The sequence below is a fragment of the Dromaius novaehollandiae genome, chromosome 1 (assembly GCF_036370855.1).
Source record: "Dromaius novaehollandiae isolate bDroNov1 chromosome 1, bDroNov1.hap1, whole genome shotgun sequence".
Taxonomy (NCBI): Eukaryota; Metazoa; Chordata; class Aves; order Casuariiformes; family Dromaiidae; genus Dromaius; species Dromaius novaehollandiae.
In genome coordinates, this window is record NC_088098.1 from 107,678,038 (window position 1) to 107,700,742 (window position 22,705).

The 22,705-nt window shown below is 37.1% G+C and overlaps 1 protein-coding gene across 7 annotated transcripts in view; it reads left to right on the plus strand.

Annotated features, from left to right (window-relative positions):
• The window catches only part of ROBO1 (roundabout guidance receptor 1), a 739,670-nt gene that overhangs the window by 534,224 nt on the left and 182,741 nt on the right, over positions 1–22,705 (plus strand). Inside the window, exon 1 of one of the 7 annotated variants that reach the window (XM_064523279.1) lies at positions 4,679–4,700. The exons of the other annotated variants lie outside the window; for them this stretch is intronic. Within the exon in view, the coding sequence (XP_064379349.1) occupies positions 4,691–4,700 (10 nt within the window). The 5' untranslated portion in view covers positions 4,679–4,690. Of the gene's footprint in view, positions 1–4,678; positions 4,701–22,705 lie in introns of those variants that run through there. 7 annotated transcript variants of the gene reach the window in all.

Sequence of the window (22,705 nt, forward strand, 5' to 3'; positions counted from 1 at the left end):
GAGTAAAGATTGTTTGGTGAGTAGAGGTAATACAAATGACTATTAACAATACGTATTCTATGTTTTGTCTGAGATAGAAAAATGGTTTTGATATTGGGAGAGAGCTGAAGGTTTTTGTACTGTGCCCTTGAATTCTGTATTACCACCTTCTGGGACTCAGTCATAAGATGTCTGGTTAAGAATACAGATTCAACCACTTGCTTGTGATGCCAGTGCTCACTAGGCTGTCTTTTATTGTCTCTTAGAAATATTTGAGAAGATGTCTGTTTATTAGACTGAAATGCAAAGCAACAGCCAAATCTTTCCATTTCTTTCTTACTCTGTTCCAAGCTTTGCTTGTTACCTCCAGAGGAAAAGTTGTTTTCCAGGATTTGAAAAGTATGTTCTTTCTATTCTAAAAATATTTTCAAAATTAAAATAAAAAGGACAGTTCTGTCTCCCGCCAGCTACCCACTTCGCTGGAACAAAACAAGTCGAACCTCCTTTTAGCCAGAACAAAACAAGTTAACCTCCTTTTTGAACCGGAAAACATTTTTTTTCTGTAAACAAACAGCCTTGTTTCTGTGTGGGAACATTGCCAAGATGCAATATGTCAAGACAGAGTTTTCACACAAATATATTTTAATTTTTGTCTCGCTTGGCACTCTTCCCTTTCTCCTTAGTTTGCTAAAACCATCTTGCTTTCTCCTCCTTTGGTATGCTTTTCCTTTCCTTATCTGCTGTGTAGTTCTTGACATACATATCTCCTGAGAAGGCAAACTATAAAAGGGAATTTTTTACTGCCTCCCATACAGTAAATCTACAACTGATTCAATGCCTGTAATAACTAGAATAATGCCGTATGTGATGAATTGCATCTCACTAAGAACGTAGGTGATAAAACAAGAGCCTAGGCCATTTGGTGTTCACTAGGATTTCCTTGTCTGCTGTTTCTCTGTGTTTGGTTTTCATTCCTCCGCCTGTGTTCCCACCAATCCAAAGTGCCAAGAAATTCTGGACTTGGCGCTCTCCAGCCTCATGAGTGAGGAGCTCCTCGGCATGCAGCTCTGCAGCGCTCTTGCCCCACGTTGAGGAAACAGGGCACAGTCCTCTTCAGGACAGGGTCGCGTGCGGTTCTTCTGAGGGGGGCTGGGCACCGCATAGGGCTACAGTCAGAGGGCGCAGAATTCATGGCCTTGGTGCATTTCGCATGGCAAATACATTTCTGCAGATGTCTTTTAACTTGCTATGAGAATCACTGTTTGCAGTGTTCGTAGTAAAATAAGTAAATTCCCGTCTTCACAGGGCTGAACATTATCATTTAGTTACTAAGTTTATTTAACTGTTGTTCAGATATGACTCTTAAAGGCCACTTGTGCTTCCTGCTAGTTTCTCCCTCCATATAAACCCCAGAAACGCAGATGGTGCATCCTTCAAAGAAAGCAGAGACTACTGCTGCCTCTAATTTAAGTTGGGACAACTTTATTCATTTGAAAATACTTAAATATCCATATGCCAGTGAGAGGACATGTGAGAGAAATAAGATCACAACTCGAGCTGCCCTCCTGGCTTCCAAGCAGTGCTTATTCAGTACACTAGGGAAAGAGAGGGTATGTCTACTGCTACCCATTCCCATTCCTCTGTGACCCCCTTTCTACACTTTCGAAGGAGGTTCAGTGCAGGCTTCCAGCCTATTCAGTGCAATTCACAATGTGAGTTACTAGCAAATCAGGTGTTGAGGGCATTCTTTTTAAACAGCTGTCCTTTTATACAACTATCATGAGTGGAGGTGGCCAGGTAGTTTCATTTTTAGCAAGATGAAATGATCTGGATGAGTCAGATTGTGAATTTCTTCATAGTTGTCCCAGAGGGGGGAAAAAAGACAAAGTTCAAACACATTTTCCCATTTTACATTGTATTATTAAAATTTGCTTGGACAAGAAGTCATTTAATAACACTGTGTTCAAAAGGTAATGTGTTTTCCATAATAAATATGAAAGAGCAGTAATATTTTTTAAAAAGATTGTTTGTAATTACCTCAGCTTTGCAACATTGTATAGTTAGTTCATTCAAATATGCACTTGCTTGTTCTTCAGTAGTTACACTTTTTACGGTGCTTTAGAGTTTGTTTTCCTGCTGGTAAACTGCTAAGGTGCAAGCAATTTTTGGCTTGAAAAGCCAACAAAATCATCAAATTTGAGTTCATGAGAAGGTAAGCTACTTACTGGCACACACTGCAAATTATGCTTGCCGTTTCAGTCTCTCTTTTGAATAGTGTGGATTTATTAACTCTGCGTGTTTGGAAGGGTTTTATTTAGCATATTATTTTTGCATTCAGGTAGTAGATTAAATGTTAATAATGTTTAGCAACTCATTTTCTATTTTTTTTGTGGCAGATAGAGACAAGTTTGAGATAACATTTCATGTCCTGTAACAGTAGAAGTGACCCAAAGGAAACTAGGTTATGGTCTGCGAGTTTACATTTAGAAAAGGTTACTTGAGTGAATGCCAGTCTCTCTCTAGGTCAGACTTTCGTGGCTTCTAGTCAGCCTTTGTCTTGATCTTTTCTTTATCTTTCCTTTTAAAGCCCTTATGAACCCCAAGTGATCGTATAAAGGAAACCCACAGAACTGAATATTAGTATAAATCCATATATTTTACAAAACTTAAACTGATTATTATCCATGGTCAGATTGATTCTGCTACCATAGCTTTAATAATTGAGGATGAATATCTAAGGAAAGCATCTCTTTCTGTAGTAATTAGTTTTTTGTATGAGATCATCTTTACCATTCATATCACTTTGCTTTTGTTTGACTGCATCGTTAAGTCTCTTTCTTAATACAGTAGAGTAGATAAATTTGTAATTCGGTGTGTTCATTTTTATAAAATGTTGTCACCTCTGGCTCAGTATGATAAACACACAGACCAGGGATTCAGTAAAAACAAGTTCAACATTTTCACTTCTGGCTTCCTATCAGTATAATGTTGTGAATGTAATATATTAAATGCACCTTTCAGGTATAAGGAAATATTGCTTAGGAAATAAATGTATGTAATGTCATAGATTAAAAATTTCCATATATTATTTAGAGTGATTTATTATTTAAGTGTTATTACCATGCCTGATGTTATTCTCTCCAATTGCTTGATATTGCCAAATGATAAGAATTTAGGAAGCAAAGGTATTAGAATTATATGCAGAGATTATATTGCATATAAAACACAAGAGTTGATACTTTCTGACTCTAATAGTATTTGGCTGAATATTACGAAACATTCATTGCAGGAAAACTTAAGAGTCAGCATCTGATTAGAAGAACTCTTAAAACTGAAAATATATTAGAAGCTGTTGAGCATTTGATCTGTTAGCACTTTAGTAGGTCAAAGATGGTTAGGGGTCAGTGCACTTCTACAGATAAAGGCATCAGAGTAACCAGGGGGGTTGCATAAATTATTATTTCTACACTACCACTTTTGGTGGATTAATAGGTTAGTTTTATAGTTTTTGTTTAATGGCTTTTAGGGCAGTCAGATGTCTGAATTTCTTCCACTGCTTGTTTAGGATTTTTCCTTTTAATATAAATGTTCTGAGTTGTAGTGAATGAAAGGGATGTTTTCTGCCACAAATCCTATTCTGAACTTTGTCCTTTTGCTTTTTCTATTTGGAAACATTTAGTGACATTTAATGAGCTTCATTTCATCCAAGCGTCAGTACTTAACCTACATTTTTTTGCCTGATTTCAACATCAGCTCGCAAGACAGTGCTATAGAAAAACCCTGTGACCTTGTCATAGATAAATTTTAACTCGTGTTCCACAAGCAATGATATGGATGGAAGAAGACTGAGACTTCTCACATGCGTGCTACTGGGCTTGCAACAGCAACGCTGATAAAAATGAAAGTATGTCTTAAAAACAATGTTCACCCACAAGTCTCACCTAGGCTTTGCTAACAACCTGCTGAGAATATATAATTGCTAACATTTCCTGCCTGGTAGTGGTGGCAAAAAGTCAAACAGCAGCTTTATCCTTAGTGGCACTCAATCAATTGGTTACCTGTGTAAAGTTATTTCGAAGTAGTCGAATTCTATGTATATTCAGTGTTTTTAGAAAAAGCGATTTGGGCATCTTTCTCTTTACGAATTGTCTGTCTGTCTGTCCGTCTGTCTTTCTCCCTTTCCCAAAAGGAAGTAGTTCATGTTCAGAACAGTAGAAATGGCCTGTTGTTTGTATGAAACGCCAGTTTAAAAAAAGAGACAAGCTATTAGTGGACTGGAACTGCTTACTGATAGTTATGGCTTCTCAGATGCCATTTGTTACACAAGAGCAATCACAGCTGAAAGATACGTGCAGGATGTACAGCGTGTAGCATAATGTTATGCCAGTTCGGCTTCTGCACCTCTGGCAGAAAAACTGCAATGATGCCTTGCCAAAATGCTAACAAGGGCCTATGTGTATTTTTTCCACTGAAATATTTTCTGAATCACCAGCGATCCATATGGCAGCTGCTGATTTCAGGATGCTTTGTTCATGCACAATCCACTAAATCATAGTCTAAACTCCGAAGTCACATACTCCATCATCTCTCACTGCTCTTTCATCATCTCAAAAGATATGAATATTGCAACAGTCTTTCTAAGCAGTTCCTGGGTGTGGGAGGAGTCCTCCAGGCAATCACAGAGTTAGTCCTGAAACTTCTTTGCACACCCATGATGACAGGTAAGTTGACTTACGGTATTTTCTGTAAAGTCACTGATCTGTAAATGAGCAGAACCTTCTAAAGGTGGGACAAATGGCCTATTCCCATTTTTAACCTTAGGGACTTTTATCTTGCCTGTCTGGGTGTATCAGAGGTCCGTTTCATTCTTATAGACCAGTTCATGTGCAGTATTTCCATTATACTTTTTAAACAATGTGAAGGTACCTTCAGCTTGTTTTAATTACACCATGATGAAAGAATCTTGTGAAACCTTACAATTTTATAAAATATGTTTTTACAGAAAGCAATTACCAGTAATTCAAGATACAGCCTGCTACTTTGTAGGCACACAAAGTGCTTTGCGTACAAATTGTTATCTGTTATGGCAAAGTCCGCAATGATGTGTCCCTCAGTGGAGATGCCACTGAAGGTTGGTTGAATGAGCAGTTTTATTACCACCTTCCAGTTTGCTTTTTCTTTTTAACCCAAACAGAAGTGTTTCCCAGAGGATGAAGCTTTTGCCTCTTTAAAGTCCTTGGCAAAAGTCCGGAAATTAATTGTATGACTAGGACTGCCCATATAGGAAAAAATATCTTTAATGTCAAGCAAAATCCGCCCCCCCCCCCCCCACACACACCTTCTTAGGATGTTTACTCTGTTGTTGTATCTCTCCATCTTTCTCTCTCTCTCGTATATGCATATAAAAGACAAATATGCCGTAGAAAAGTGAACAGATCTATGTATCTGGAACTCAACGAATGCCTAGCTTAACAGTCAGTCAAACCTATACATTATATAAAGTCTTAAGTCAGACATTGAAATCCATGTCTTGGGGCTCTCACTAAGTGATGTGGATTCTTTTTCCTTGCTCCCTCAGCTTTCAGTGAATGCAGAGTAAAGAATGTATCAATCAGGATTTTTGAAAATTTAGGTCCTTAAATATGGTCCTGTGGGACCGACTCTTTATTACCCAAACACTACCAGTGCAAATCTATATAACTAAAAGCCCAAAGAAACGGCTATGTTAATTATTAAAGAGTTAATAAGTCTCCTCTCTTCTATTTCTTTTACATTAAAATTAGTTTTGATTAAATTAGTTAAAGATGGTCAAAAAACTAAGCTAAATTCCATTTTATGGCTGTTGACTTCTCTCTGGGGCTAAGCCATCATGTCATGGGAGGGAAGCACTTTTTATAGCTAAGTTACATTATCTCTAGTGTATGTTAAAATAAGAAATCTTTAAAACTCTGCCAACTTTGTATTAAAGCAGAATCACGGTAGCCTGAGAGTGCGCTACCGTTAATTTCAGAATAACTGCTTATTCAACAAGTTCCTACTTTCTTCATCTTTGTCTTTCTCTGTATTGTATTCTATACAATCACTACAGTTATCCAGTTTCACCTAATGCATAAGGAATAAATGCAATTTAATTTGGTTTGTGATGAAACAGATCAACTGTCACTAAAACATTAGTAATTATAAGCTACCTTTAAGAGACTTTGCTTTCAAAAAAAATCCTCTAGTTTTATTAATGTTTTAGTTTTCATTTGTTTGCTGAAGTATTTCTTGCCTAGTTCATTTTTTGTAAGAGTTAACTCTCACTGTGTGCTGCCGTTAGAGTGACAACGCATTAAGTATGAGAAGATAAAATTCAGGACAGTTGTTTGGCAGTTGTTACTGTTCTGAGTTACAATACATTTTCTAGTTGCAGTGTGCTTTGATGTTTCAGAAGTCATATCCTTTGTACAATAACAGATAGGGAAAATCAAACGTTATATTTTAATTAGATGTGAGAGCAATGCTTATGTTCTTTTGGACAATAGCCATGACATATGTTTTAAAGTCCTATAACTTTTACTTAGTACTTTTCCAATCAGTATAACCACATACACATACAACAATGTAAGCCATATATCTCAATTGCTATTACTCTACATTGCAAATCCAAAAAAATTGAAACTTTTACTCTCCTATAGGAAAGTACTCAAATATTTGAGTTACTTTCAAATATATTTCGGTTGGTTTTGATTGGTTTTATCTTACGAATTAATCACGTTAATGCACTGCCTTATAATAACTGTCACCTTTAAGAGGAAAAAATATTCTCATACATATGTGATTGTCTTATCAACAAAAAGAAACTTAGGCATCGATCTTTTATCAAGAACAGATAGCTCTGCTACCTTCTGCTGACTGTCTTCAGTCCATTCTCCACTGGAAAACAGACATTCCATTTATGTGCTGTCTCCATGTTTCTTCCATACCCACTGCCTGATTTCTGTTTCCTGTATTTTCCTCTATTTCTGCTTAGTTACCATCACATTTTCTTTGCAAGATTTACTTTCCCTCTCACCTTCTGTTTGTGTTCCACTGAACCACTCTGCTCCACATTTTGCCATGTCTTTCTCCATCCCCATTTTCACCCTTTAGATCCGCACCTGTTTGCCCCATGTTCTACCAAATCTTGATTTTTTTTATGCTCCATTTTGCCTTTTCTTTCCTTTGATGCCTTCACAATATCATTCCCAATGTCATCTTCTGAATATTTCTGCTATATGGTTCTATATGAATGGTCTACAATTATAAATTAAATAATTTTTGGATGTTTTTAATATTCAAAAAATCTTTAAGATATAACAATACCTTAGGTTAATGCTATGTTCAGGGCTTTTTTTGTGAATTTAAAGTGTACAGGTTGTGTTATTTTACAAAACTGAAGCAAAGGACATAACATCTATAAACAATGCGGGCTCCACCTTATCTGTTTGAGTTGAACAGATAATTATGAGAGATGGTCAAACTGTTTTGTTGAAATATTCACTTAATATTTCTTTTGCCTTTGACTGCCTGCTTTAAGTGGTTTTTGCTATTTGGTGTAATTCACCCAAATGCACCGTAGCGTTTCAGAAAGGTGAATTTCAGCTGGGATTTAGAATAGTTTAGGCAAAAACGTACAGCATGTCCCAGTTCATAGCTTTGCCTCTGCTAGTAACTTATTGCTGTTTCTTTTTACCCATTAGCAAAATAAGAAAATAGTAATTATGTGCTTCAGAGGAGTGTTGTCAGAGTTCAGCTGTCATCCTTCCAAATATACATAGTTCTATATAAATGCTAAAATGTATTTAAAATGAACATTTACACTAATAAGACAGAACATTGTTTTCTTAGGAATGGTGTTAGAAACAACTGGGACTTCTTTACAGTCTTTTAGGTGTGCATAAAAAATTACTGCGTCTACCTTGTTAAAGACAGCATACTGACTTGACTTGTGGATCCGTGAGATCCAAGATCATTGTCTGATACTAGAGTTGATTTGAAGGGAAGACATATTTAGGAGGGAGAACCTGCCTTTAAATCACAAAGGAATGAGCTCTGTTTTTCATGAGCTGGCCATGAGTTAGCTGCCGTAGGACTGCTGGCCAGCTGCTGACATTGCTCTGATAGATTGTTAAACCAGTGCCTGTTTTTTCAGGCTGAAAATTGGCAATGCATATCTGATTCTTTAACTGTTTTTCTTGTGTAAGCTTGCAAAATGCGTGGGCCATCCTCTAAGTTTCAGAGTCCACGTTAAACTATTGACCATCAGTTCTATCCGTAGCCAAAAGCAGCCGCGGTCTCCATGTCTATACTCTTACTCTCTGAAACTGAAAAGGGAAATGATAGAGCTATTAAATATGTCAAACTGAAGACTCCTCCATATAGTTTACTGAATTCACTTTAACCTACTGTAAAAATTTGGAATACATTGCATTATAACTTAATTCTGCTGCAAAGTTTCACATACATTTTACAAGCTTAAAAAGAAGTACAGACCATGGCTTTTTTCTAAGGGAAATATAAAGCAACACAGGAGCATGTTTTTAGTACATAAATCTTTACAAGACCAAGGTTTAAAAATGTATACAAATGATGATGTAGTGATAAATGCTTTTTAAATTGCAGGGAAGTTATGAAATAAGCATAGGTCTAAGTGATTAAAATTCATTGTTGATTAAAATTAATGATAGTTTTATTATCTCTAATGAAAGCATGCAGTTTATTTATTTAGATGATGATAAAGAAACTTTTGCCTGTGAATGACTGAATAGAAAATGCTCGTTTGTCAGGCTTTCATCTAATAGCTACAATCACTGTCAGAGGACTGTAGAAGGCAACTAAAATGAGATATCAGACTCTACAATATTAGCATTTTTCAGGGTTGAAGTCAAATCAGGGACCTGAGCCATAGTGTTGCCATTCATGTTGGTGACTTTTGAATCACTTATAGATGTATTCTTCTCATCGAATCCATTTACTTTGAAAATATACACAGCATATACCGTTGCTAGTATAATAAAATATTCGCTGTATAATTGACAGCCTTAGTGATATTTTTTTAAATATTCTTTGTAGAACAAAAATAAAAATAACAGCTAAAAATAAAAGGGAGCGTTCAGTGTGTTAATTAATATGATTTGATTGGAAATTACAGAGTCAGCCAAATAAATCTTGAGTGGAAAAGAATGTTTTCATAAATAATCTTTTCAGCTTCACCTAGAACATACTAAAACATTTATCTTAAATATAAATGTGGGATAGTTCTAAATAAGATCCTTAAATGGATTCAGGGTTTGCTATAGGTTGAGAGAAAGCATTAAAGAGTTTGACTGCCTACCAGAAGTGGTGTTTCATTTGCCAGCTTCTTGCACCAAATTAAAATAGTTCACTGTACTGCAGCAAGGCCTTTTGAACTAGAGAGATGGGCTTTAGACTCTGTGTTATATTTTAATGCATAACATTTGTGAGTTAATTGTAACTTGTGTAACACTCGTAAGAAATGCTTAGTCATAAAAGAAACATGCTCGTTTAATGTTAGAATTTTTGGTATAGGGCTTCCTTGAAAAAAGTAGTTACAGATACCAGATGTTAACCAGTAAGATGTCTTGTAGTTAGTTCTTTATACTCTCAGAGATGAAATTTTAAAATGTCTGGTATTTCAGTTGGATTCTGTGTAACTCTCAGACTTTTTTAGTTAATATGTTACTCTGTGCGTGGTGTCCAAACGTTCTTGGTATTATTTTCAGGAGTCAAGGCCTGAAAATAGAGTTGGAGCTCCAAATGCTTATGACATCTCAAAATTGTAGGCTTTCATGGGCCTTTTTTTTTTTTTTTTTAAGAAGGGCACTTAATGAAGAAGTCTGTCTGATGTGTAATTACTATAATGCTGCCTTTTTTCTGACATCTGATTTGAAGCTTTTTACTTTTCTGCTCTTAATGCATGTCTTTGAAGAGCAGTAATAATGTCTTTGAAAAATTGGCTTATCCCATTCACTTCCCTTTGTAATCTGTTAGGGTTAGTAGATTTTGTATAAAAATAAACAATCATATAATGAAATCAATACCTGTATCACCTGTAGTATTGACTTTCATTCAAGTACCTCTCCATTAGTGTATTCAGCTTTAATTTACAGCAGCATATTACAGAGATTGTTATTTTCATGAGTTCTCATAGAAAAGAAAGATTGAGATCACCCAGTTTGAGAAGAGTCTGCTTTGTCTGAATAAAAAGTGTAATTTTATACACAGATCTTCAAAACATGGTGGACAAAATCTAGAGGCAGTGACCTCGTGCAGAGCCCAGTATTTGTGTGATATCGACTGTTTGGTTTAGCTTCTTGCATTGATCAGGTCCTTGTTTAGAATTTCGCAAATTTGTCTTTAGCCAGTATTTCTCTTTTAGCACTGAGCACGAGATGAGAAAGAGCCTTCAATTGCTTTCCCATGGCGAAGACTCTTGGGAAACTGAGAAGGAAGACAAAGTTTCCTCTCTGCTCTTCACCTCTACCTCCCTCTCTGTGACTTTTTGTTCCCCCAGTTTCGAGTTTTTGGTGGTACTTCCCCACAATAAAACCAGATCTTGGGTCATATTTCCCCGCAAATAATGCTATTTCCTGACTTTCACAATGCTTGGGTTTATTTTCAAGCATTTGACTCAGCACTAGTGTGGCATTGGTGTGATTATTTACAGTTTTGCTGCTCCCCACAAGATTCTGTAAAAGCAATAGGAAAGCTCAAAAGTTTTCTCAACTTCATAGTCAGGATGCTTACAAATCACGTGCTGTAGCAGATGGATGAAGGTGTCACTTGATTATTATCCTGTTTATGGTTACCAATAGGAAAGAAGTATATGTATTTTAAAATAGTGACTTAAATTGTGCAGAAGGTGATGGCTACAGATCTACAGAATTTCAACAAAATTTAGGATCTTAATGCAAAAAAAGACTTCAAAAAGCTGTGGCAAGTTGCTTCTAGCCCATGCTTTTGCCAAGTGTTTACATTTCTGTGATTGTGGGGGTTCAGAATTAGTGCTGCCCCAGGTAAGGTGAGCATCTCTTTCGGAGTTCATTTCTAGCGCTCTTTGGGACTTATAAAGTAAATGCTGCAAAAGAACCTGAAGTTTGAAACCTTGGCATATGCCACGTATGTGGGATTGGTAGAAGGCATGTCAGCTTTACCTGCAGTGACCCTTACTTTAAAAAGAAAACAGCAGTAAGAGCTAATTTTCTTTGCACCGTTCTGTTTTAAACAGCAACCCGTTAGTTGGAGTGCTTGCTTGGGAACTACCACTGTAAGATGCAGGAGAGGTGAATTTGAATCTCTTTTAACTCATAGGAATACTAAAAGTTAGTCTGTCACTTCTGACCAAGTGCTCTATTTGCGTAGGCCTTATCTAATAAAGCAAGAAATAGCTATTTGAACTGATAAAATAGAAATACTTTCCACAGATGGCAGCATCCTTGGTGTTCCCACTTCCAAACTTAAGTAGAGCTGTGCTTTTGTTCTTAAACAGTGTGAGCTCTTGTCTCTCTTGCTGATTGTGCATCACTTAGATGTGCAATTCTGATCTAAACTTCCAATGAATATGGAATTAACATAATCTTTTTCTTAAAATTGGCTGATAGTAACTTGTGAGTTCTAGCTGACAATTCATTAAATTAAGTAGCACCGTTTTGGACTACCTTTTTCCTTTATTTCATTTAATGTTTCACAGATGGTTTTACCAAATGCTCTGAATGCTGTAATTTTCTAACACATTTGATACTTGCAAGAGTGAATTTCACTGTCGAACCCTCTAACCTCATTGATTAGAGTTATTTTAAGTTTAGGAAGATGAGCTGCTTTATTTAGGAAACAAACTTTTATTGAAAAATAATGGTCTAACAGCAATTGAATAGGTTAATGTTAATAGATAAAAATAACTGAGAAAATTAGGACTATGCTATTTTTGCTTTATATAGCATTGCTTTTATTGAAGCCATAGAGATTTGGTTTTGTTTTAAATGCTAAGTATTCTTTCTCAAGTTGTATCAGCTAGGTCCCCAATGTAATGTAATTGTCTTAAAACATTCCTAAGTGAAAGTAATGCATTTAATGTTCATTAATCAAGTGCAATTAGCTGATATTACAACCCCAGTAACAATTATTTCTGGTAAGGCAGAATAGTCTCAGTGGTAATTTTTTCAAACCTGCCTCACTGCTGAGGGACATGCAAGGGCTGCTATTTTAACACCAAATGCTCAAAGGAATTACTGAGGTCATGACATTTTGGTAGTCTAGCCCTGTGGATTGAGATACTTAGTTCTGATACTTTTCCTCATTCGAGATTTGCAGCTGTGGCTGAATTTACAAAGCGATATATAGAATTGAGAATGACTGCTCTTTTTACATTTTCATGCATGCTTATGCACCATAATAATGCTGTGTAACAGGATCCCTGGCTGGCCAGGGCTAGGAATGGAAAGAACCGAGTGTGGCAACTATTGAAAGCTAAGGTTTTACCTGAATACAAGCCAAGCTAGAGTAAAATAATGCTCCTAAGTAGGCAGAATGGAGAGCCTGTTGGGTGTGATCTGCTCTGCGATCACTTTGCACTTTGTGTGGCAGTTTTTTGCTGGTTTTCTTGTGAAGACTAGTCCAAGCCTGGGGAATTACAGCATGAACTTCCTCCCTGGCCCTGCCAGGGGCCGGAGTTGGCTCCCTGTGTCTGTAGGCCCTGCTGCATGCTGGCTTCTAGCTTACACTGACTGATCCCAGCTTAGATATCGGCAGCCTTTGCCCTAACAACGCAAATAGGTGGTGTGGGGCTGTCTTGTCAGGCTCCTGCATGGGGGAATCCACCCGAGCAGAGACTTAGATCTGTGTCTTTACTGAAGTGTCAGCGGTGCCGCTTGTATCGGTATAGGGAGCTTCTGGAGCGTGAAGCGAGTGAGTTCAAAGTGTGGTGGCCAGTTGCTAGCTTAGCAAGCAATATTCTGAATTTCTCGGCCTGCAGTAGTCAGCTGTTGACTTAATTAGGTCCAGAGCCGTACCTTAAAGAAATTAAGGTTTACCTCTTAGGTCTGCGTTTCACAGGAAGGCTGGGCTTTGCTTTTCCTGGCGCCCTCTTTAAACTTAAAATTGGAGCATTTGTCTTGTTGCACAGGGAAATAATGAGCATTCAAAAAATATAAGGTAATTGAAAACAACAATATTAAAATGAAGCACTTCCCACAGCACAGAAACAAAAGCTCCAAACATTTGCACCTGCCATTGGGAAGCATATAATAATTATATAGTAGTAACTTCTCCAAAACTTATTTCTTGAGCATCTGCAATAAAAACTTACCTGATCCTTTTTACAGATACAGAGCTTGCACCATTTTTAAAAATTGTATGTAACTTAGTAACAGGAAAATAAGAAAAATCATTTGATTTCTGTTTAATATTTAAAAAAGCTTGGGAGGATTCATTTCAGACAAGGCAGATTTCTTAGGATATTTAATCAAAATAGAACTTAAGACTTCTGTGTATGATTCATAATTGAACATATGAAGTTTCTTTGTGTTACAACAATAGTTATTATACCAAATCTGTTGCTTGATTGTTCTTAAATGAAGTTTATTGTGGAGAGAGTTGATGGGCTTGTTTACAGTTTTAATTAATTGTAATGAAACAAGGAGGACAGTTTTGCAAAATTCCCTTCTGTGTTCTGTAACGTAAAACATCGCTGGTCATATTACAGTTGAAAAGCAAATTTTGAGTAAACAGCTCTGGGTCTTTAGCTGTCTAAGTCTGTGTTTTCATGCATACTGACTTGTAGCTTTTAGTTCATACAGACTTACAACTGCCTGTGTGATTTAGCTAAGTGAATAGAGTTATGACTACTTTGATACAAGCAGGTATTTGTTTTCAGTTTTTTCTCTATTAGGAAAGAGCATTTGTAAATTAAGTCTTGAAGGATACCTTTTACCATAACTAATGAAGAGTACATAAAAAGAATATAATGCTTTAAAACTGATTAGGGGTAATTTAAGATACAGGAAAATTTTGTTATTTCTTTTGCTAATGGCAAAGAAATCATCAGCTTCATACACTGTGTTTTAGATGACTGAAGGCGAAGCTGGGCAAAAAGCTTTCAAACAACATGTTTACTCTCTTATGCTAACTTTTATAGGCCGCTGAACTGGTCTGATGCAATATCATTATATCATCTTTCAGATACAGCTATTTGGCTTTAGCCCTCAAGTTCTTCTGTAGTTTTGGCTGGATACTTTTGTTACTTTTTTCCAGAAATATTTCCACTGCCAAAGCAATCGCCAATCTCCTTTAAAAGGAGACTTTTCATATTTTTAAAAAAGCCAAATCTGAGATATGTGCTGCCTTATAAAGTTACTAAAATCACAGTACAAAATACTTCTGAAGGTGTTTTTTGAAGAAGTCGTCACTGCCTGGTTGCTGACCAAGAATACAGAACTGCAAAAGGCAAAGTTGCAAAATTGTTCACTTCATGTTTAGACACCTAAATTGAACGAGTGTTGTCATTATTATTTTATGTTCAGCAGTTCTCACTGTCTTTAGTTGGAAAGTGTGCTTTTTTGAAAATTTTCAAACTTGAGTTTCTAGTTTGATGCTTTCCTCCATGCTTTACAAAGTTATGTTACATTCCACGATCTGAATAATTTCAGTGAAAATAATGTCTTCACGTTGGTTAAGCAGATTTGGATACTTTAACAATGACTGCAACTCTGCTACCATTTTGTTTTAAAACCAGTTCTTGTTTGTAAGAAGATCTGGAAGTCACAGTGTGGTTGAAATTGTGTGTTCACATTTAATTGTATGAATTGTCTCTTCTAGCATCCTACAAGAAACTTTTTGTAGTTATTTGATATATATGCTGCTTTTCTATTTCGGATTCTTCCAGCCATCAATGAAAACCGTAAACTAACATTTTGTGGGATTAGACTAAACAAGCTGCTGTCTTTTAAATAAAGTAAGTCAACTTAATACCACTGGCAATTTCATGTAGAGATAATAATTCAGTATGTAATAGAACCTGTTTTCTCTAAAATCAGCCCAGTTCAATTTTCAGAGCCTTAAGTCTAGTGTTTGATTAATTGGGTGAGGGGTTTTTTTTTTTTTTTGGTCTATTTAGGAACTGTTGTTTTTAATGCATTCTTCAAACTGAGACACAGCACATTATCGCCTTCTCGATCACTACAGTAAGTGTTGAGATCTGAGAGGACCAGCTGTAGCAGCTGTGTTCCCCCCTGAATCTGAAAGCTAAAAAACTTTCATCTCCATTGCTGTCTCAGCTGCTGGTCTCGGGCTATGGCCTTCCCATAACTCAAACCAATTTCAAAGCAATGCAAGTGACCTCTTTGGAATGCTTTTGGAAAACCACAGGAAGATATATTTTTTTTTTCTTTAAATAAAGCCTGTCTATTTTAAATTAATGTTTCCATTTTAAAGTAGTCTGTGTCTGATGCCAGTTGTGAACTGACGGACCTGTCCTACAGACAGATTAGGAATTTTGTTGCTGTTTTTCAAACAGTAAGGAAAAAAGGCAGTGATTTCAGGCCCCATTGCACATAAAGAAATGGACTGTGACTTCAAGAGGTTTCTTGGAATATTTTTGATGTTTGCATAAGGGGCATGATCTCTGAATCAGGTTGCACACTGAACTGCATTGCAGGCAGAATTTTGCTATACAAAGAAGATAAAAGTCCCTGGAGGACTTACAAATCATTTAGAAGCTGGCAGGGTGGGCAGAAACGCATGAAATAATAGCAGTACAGTGGGAGGAGAAAATTTGAGAGCGAGGTAAGACCATGTGCTTACATAGGTTACTCGTTTCTTGATGTTTCTGACCTCGGAGAGAACCTTAAACTTTTCAGCCTTTCCTGACTGACTCTGGCAGAGTGTAGAATAATAAGAGTAGCCTCAGTAATAGTCTGTGGTACCAGTGCGGGAGAAATCGCTGCTGCTGACATTCATCACCACTGAGAGGAAAGAATTTGGCTTTTTTTCAGGATCCCAAAACTGTGATTGTCAAGGTGATGAAATACAGGAGAAAGCTTCGCTTTCCTGCAGAGCAGTGACAAAGTGGCTTACAGCCTTTTACATCAATTGTTAAGAGGAAATCTGTCAATAGGCAGGAATCCAAACGCTGCCTCATCAGCATGCAAAGTCAGGAGCAGAAACTGTTGAAACTAATAGCTCTTTAATAGGTCGATGGAAATGATTGGGCGAGGCACTTGCTTTCTGAAACCGTTTGCAAAGTAACCACTGGAAACGACAGTTTCAGAGTTTGTAGCAATAAAAGAGCCAGTGTTAATTCTCTGGAAGTTATGAAATTAACTGTTCTACTCTTACGGTCTAATTTCATCTAATTATTATAGTTTGCAACAACACGATGAGATGCGTCAGTTCCAAAAAGGCGATTTGCGTGAATTAGCTGTAACTTTCCCCTGTAGACAATTACACATTTCTGACTCACAAAGGATAGTCAGAACCACTCTGGATTCATCAAGGCACTTCCATTTTTGACATATATTCGGTCTCCTGGCTTAGCCCTGAACTTTTGCCCGTGATTTGGCCTGGCTCAGAGTACTGCTTTGCAATGGGATGATTGGTGAAGCAGTGCTGTAGAAACACCTGGGTACAGATGGATTTGCAGTGTGAAGACCCCACCACCTTCCAGCCAGGTTCATTTAATATTGCTCCAGTCATCACTTCTCCCTGTGTAATTGCAGCTGCATCCTACTGCTCAGGGCTCCTTTCAAATATATAATATTTCTCTAAGCAGATAGCTAAAGTGCGCCTGAGTGACAGACTGTCACTGCCGACTTTCACTTTCTGGCTATTGACCCAATTAGTAATCTTATGGCAAATTCCAAATTAAGTGATATTTTACAGCGCTGGCCATCAGTCTTCTAGGCCAGCAGGGAAGGGCATCATCCTCTTAATTTCTGGTGTCAGGGGAACTTTTAGAGTTTATGGATGGTGACTTCTGTCTCTCCCCCATTTATGATTAGTAATTGAATGATTTATTGTTTATAGTTTCATCTTTCTATTCAGTAAAAGACTAACACAGGAGAAGTATATTTTGGGGGTGTAGAAAAATGGAAGGATTTAAGCGCAGGGTTTCGTTGCTTTTCTCTGAACCTTCTAAATGATTTGACCTTTATCCATAAAGCTATCACCGTGGTCAACAAAGGCAAGTATTGATTTACAGCTCAGCTAGCCTGTCAATTCGAAGCTCAGCCTTTGACCTTTTGTTTGTTGCTGCAAAAATTATGGCACATGCCTGAGTCATGCTGTTTAATGGGCTTTTCATATTCAAAAGGCCAAAAGGCTCATTTTGAATAAATCAACCAGCTTAATAACCTAGGTGGCAGGAGAAAGCAGATTGTCCATAATTAAGAGGTTCAGAAAACTTGAATGTGGCAAAACTATCTCTGAGGATTAAACAGTGAGTTTGTTCAGGAGACGGTGAATGTGCATGTTTCCCGACAGATAGTTTCCTTCCGTTATCCCATGCGTTTTTCTTCCTTCTTGCATGTTCCTTTTCTCACGTCCATATTGACTAAAAAAAAGTAGTAGGCAATCTCCTGATCTCTGTTTTTCCATTCTGTTAAGCTTCTTATTTTTACTTTTGCTCATTCTGTCAAAGACCAAACTGATCATAACTGAGACTGTCCGTTCTCTTCCTACTCCTTTACTGTAGGTAAAACGTGTGATATGCTTGCCCACGCCACAGCAGCTTCAGCCTCAGCCACATGAAAGATGCATGTGTTTTTCTTTTTGCCAGGATGTCCACTCAGGGACATGGTGTTTACATTGTTCAGTAATGTGGCTTATGTAAGTTAAATGTGCTGACTGACCATTTAGTTGTACAGATGGCTGCTTCGCTTTGGTTTGTCTTTATTTGGTTTGTCTAAAAAGGTTTGTAAAAAGCGGCTAATGGGCACCAAGGTGAATGAATTATGGTCACTGAAACCCTGAGCCTCCTCTCCCCCCCTGCAAAGAAGTAGCTTTGTACAGTGAGTACCTGCTGTTTATTTCTGCAAAGTAGGTTACAACATAGCATTGCAGGATATAGATGAATAGTATTATGCATATAATAAACATCTCAGTCTCAAAGCTTATTATCTTTTATTTTACAGTTGTAGTCTAACATCCCATGATTAGCAAGGGAAAGTATTTCCATTAAAAGGCAAATAAAATTTTCTGGGAATCTAGAATGTTGCTAAACATTATTTAGAGCAAAATTTTACTTTTATATTTACAAGGGAAGAATCTGATTGGGTTTTAGAGAAGACCAGATCCTTAACTGGGAGGATTCGAACTAGTTGCTGTTCCTCTTTCTGAAGCAAGAAAAACTGCTCTGCTTCCCTGCCACGCATCACTTGGAATTTGCGTTTACTTCAAACAAAAGCAAAAGGATTGACTATTTATGAGGAAGAGCTCAGAAAGTAATATTTTTGTTACCCTGGCTATTTTACATAGTTTACATGAAATAAAATATTCTTTTGTTTCCTTTGAACTGGGTGGCAAACTCTTGTTAAATGTCACAGGTAACTGCTTAGTATCCCCATGTCTCCGAAGCAAAGAATAGTATTTTTAAAGTAGAATGACTGTGTTATTAATCCAGCATTTTGTACATCCTACCACATAGATTCCCCATTCATTTCCATAAATGCAGATAGCCTTACAGCTTCATTTTTGTCCAGGTCTCGGTCTAGGTCAGATAGGGGATCAGATATGCCTGCAGGAACACACGGTCGTATAAAGTATTTTTCAATACCAACTTCCTTCCAATGATCATTCATCTTGAATAGAAAATTAAGAGGAGACATTGATGCTTGGATCTTGTTTCCATGACTACAATTGCAGTTCTCTGAGATACCAGAGATCAGTAATATTTAATGCCTATTTATGCCAGCAATTCATGTACTAAAAATATGTAGATAGGTGTAAATTAATATCTCCTTAGATTCTCCTTTATGCAAAGACTGGAACAGGATATCATGGCAACCCGATATATACAGCTAGCAGGCATGATGCTAGAGGACAATGTGAAGATATGTAGTTATGTGCAATATTAGTATACCGAAAGGAGTCATATCTAGACCTAGCTGATTTGATTAGGCAGGCAAACTCCCTAGTTCTACTTACCCCAGGGAAAACAGATGCCAATGCAGAGGCAAAGCTTTAATAAAAGCAGTAGATCTGCCATCTGTCACCTTGCTGGACAAACAATCAAGGATTAAAGATTTAACGCCCTAGAGGGATTTTTTTTTTTTTTAATTTCTGTCCTGGATTTTGTACGTAAATCCCTATGAGCGCCATGTTTATTGTAGTTACGTTTTCCTTTGGAGAGCAACCTTCAACAGTCTTCTCCTGAAATCCCACCTTTTGTAAGCAGCTTTGGCAGGACACATGTAGTTGTCAAGGGGTATACCAGGCAGGAGTCCTGATTTGATTCCTTTGAGCTGGATTTGTCACTTCTCTCTCTTTCCTGAGAATGGAAAAAAGAAGGAAAGTGAATGAACAATGCAATGTGTTGCTAAAGAACCTGAGAACGGGCAGCACCATTACTTTATGGAATTAAGTATAAAGGGTGCACTCACAAATAAAAGCCAAACAGTTCTTCCTGCTCTAAATTTGTGGGGAAAGTTTAAACTTGCTCAAAAGTTAGACAATGCATTTTGAATTTGGCTGTCAAAGGCAGTTCTTGTTTGGGGGTTTTTTGGGGTTAGTGGGGTCTATCATTTTCCAGCATTGCAATAAACAGTTGCTGTTGTTCAGTCATTTCAGTTGCTAAACAGGAAAGGCAAACAGAAGCAGCAGAAACTCTATGCCATGTATGCAGTATAAGATATCGTGCATAGTATAAGTTTATGGTGTGAGACAGTAGATGAATAAAGCAAAAACAGCCAGAGGGAATATAAGGTAATAATGAAAGAAGTACAAGGTAAGTGATGATGACAGCCTGTTAGTAGCCTACCAGTTTTGGAGTGCTGTGTCAATATTGCAATAGTACAGTTTTGGTAAAACTGCTTTATGATTTTGAGATTTTTGTGGGAAGCATTACTGTTACAGAAGGCTGCTATTTAGGTGTCACAGACTTAGTTGTCTGTGGGAAAAATGGAGTAAAAGGCAACGTTGATCATATGGATGACAGCTAGATGGAGAGTTAAGACGTTAAGGGTCCTTGAAAGTGAAGATTAACACAGAGAATACCACTAGAAATGTTGTTATCAAAATAAAACTGTAAAAATGCTCTATAAATGCACACTTTTCAATTGTGTGAGTGAACTCTCAAGGGGATAAAGAGGACAGAGTCCGTCTGAATATCTGTTTCTATTTGTGAATTTCTGTCTCAAAAAATAATGAAAATTAAATTGTTACTTCATATTCTTGGTCTCAGTTGAGCAGTAATTTTATTCTTCTGTGCCAGAGACATGGTTATATGCCACTGGTTGTTTTTGACAACGGTTGATCAAATGAGTGTAAAAGAACTTCAAAAACAATTTTCTTACAATGTTCTGTGTCGTTATAACATGGAAATGAGAGTCGTGTGTAACTGTTTTGCTCGGTTTAAAGACATTTGGCATGGAAAAAAGTCACAGCACTGTAAGGAAGGTGTGCAGAACAGGAATAGTGTTCTTTTAACTGCAAGAAAATATAACAGTTTGTGATGCTTAGAGTTTGATATTAAGCTTTTTCCTAAGAGAGATGGCCCTGAGAGTACTTCGCACTTCTTTCTCAGGCCCTGGGCAGACGAGAATTGCTTGTGCTCCCTTAACATGCTCACAACCCCCATCATTAAGAAAACGACTGTTTCATCTGGTCATCTGCATGGTCAGCCAGGAATTTATATTATTCCCTGATGTACAACTGATCAAGCACATGTTATTTTCTTTCTTTTTTTTTTACCCCTATTTGGCTCTGTAACATCAGGATATCGTCACAGGGAGACACTCAGCACTAAATGAAATGGAAATGGTACTAAAGATACCCTCTCTAAGAAGTCTGGTTGCTGGGCTCTGACTTGATACTTAGGTTGAAAGTGATTGCCACATCCAGAGTTAGGGTTTGCACATGAGGTGGGAAGGGACTTTGTGGAGGAGTTTGCTTTTCCAAACTGTATGAAATGGGAACTACCTGATATTCATACGCTGATCTTACTCACCTAATCCATTCTCTGACATTTCAGTGGTTCATCACATCAGTCTTTCTAGTTCTTTGTGGTACAAAGCTGTTCCTAAGGAATGAAAATGCTTTGGTATAGCTGAAGCCATTGGATTTGTTAATGGGCTGTATAGACGAAAATTAATAGTACACATGCAATAATCACTTGACCTTATATACTTTTAAATTTATACTCCAAGAATTTTATAGCTTTGCAAAGTAAATCATCCCTCATGCTCTTACGGCAAAAAGCTGCTTTCTTTGCTTTTAGTGTAGCATTTACAGAGGAATTTGCTTCTTAAGCTTGATGGCAAATTAACGAAACCAATATTTGCAGTTGTACAGTTGCATCTTGAGATGAATACATTATAATTATCTGGCAAAACTTTGAGAATATTTTGTTCACAAGTGAGTAGCTGGTTGTGCATTAGTAAGTATATTACTGCTTCCTTTAAAGCGAGGGCAGGGATTCTTCTAATGATATAATATATAGGTTGTCTCTGAGAACTGATTGCAGGCCTTAGCTGGGATGATTCTTGATAGGAAAAATAGAATCCCCTGGAGCTAGCAGCCTCATTTTGCCTAGAATTTTATTTTCTCCTTTTTTAATTACTGTGCTTTAAATTTACTGTGTGCAGAAGAATTAGAGAGTGGGATTTTCAAAAGACTCAGCAGCGGCCTAATCTGTACCCAGTAAAGTTAGTGATAAAACACTCAAAGCTGGATTTGATAGGATTAAGCTGATTTACACCATCTGTGAATCTGGCCCCCGTTAACATCAGTGGTACCAGATTTAACCAACATTGCATGCTTTTGAAAACCTCACCTTAATTTGGCACTATGTACTCTGACTGTAGAAAGAATAGATGTCAAAGGGTAGTTAAAAATGAGCAAGTAGGTCTGGTACTTCGAAAGCATCAGTATGAGCATCCCATTCTCTCTTGTAGGATCTCTTCTTCCCTGTGATACAGTTTTAACACATTGTGTGCATTGTACATAATGGTGTGTAGGGTTTTTTTTTTGGGGGGGGGGGGGGGGGAGGGATCCTGTTGTCTTGTAGCCAGTCGTAGCCTGAAATCGGACGGGTTTACAAGCAGGTCTGTGGAGCCAGATAGAAAATGAATAGATGTTTGGTTTTCGTAGTGTGTGTTTGTGCACTTGTTCTTTTTGAAGAAGTGAGGAGAAAAAACAGCAAAATTTGTCTGTGTCAGAACAGGCATGATATTTTGCTACTTTTTTATTATTTCAGCAGTAAGTGGTATCACACAACCACATAAAACTAATTTTGCCTTCTTTGTGTATATACATATTTCTTTGTGTACATATGTATATATTTTTATATATTAAACTGTTAGATATCTCAGTTATTCTTGTCTATTTAATATTCTTTATCACTCTGCAAAGTCTAAATAAGAGGATCCTATGGAAAACTATTATTATACAATGCACTTTTTAGCAGTAGTTGAAAGATAGCTGTTATGCAGTAAGAAATTGTGTGAAAGTAATTTTCTTTTTTGGAATCATCCTAATT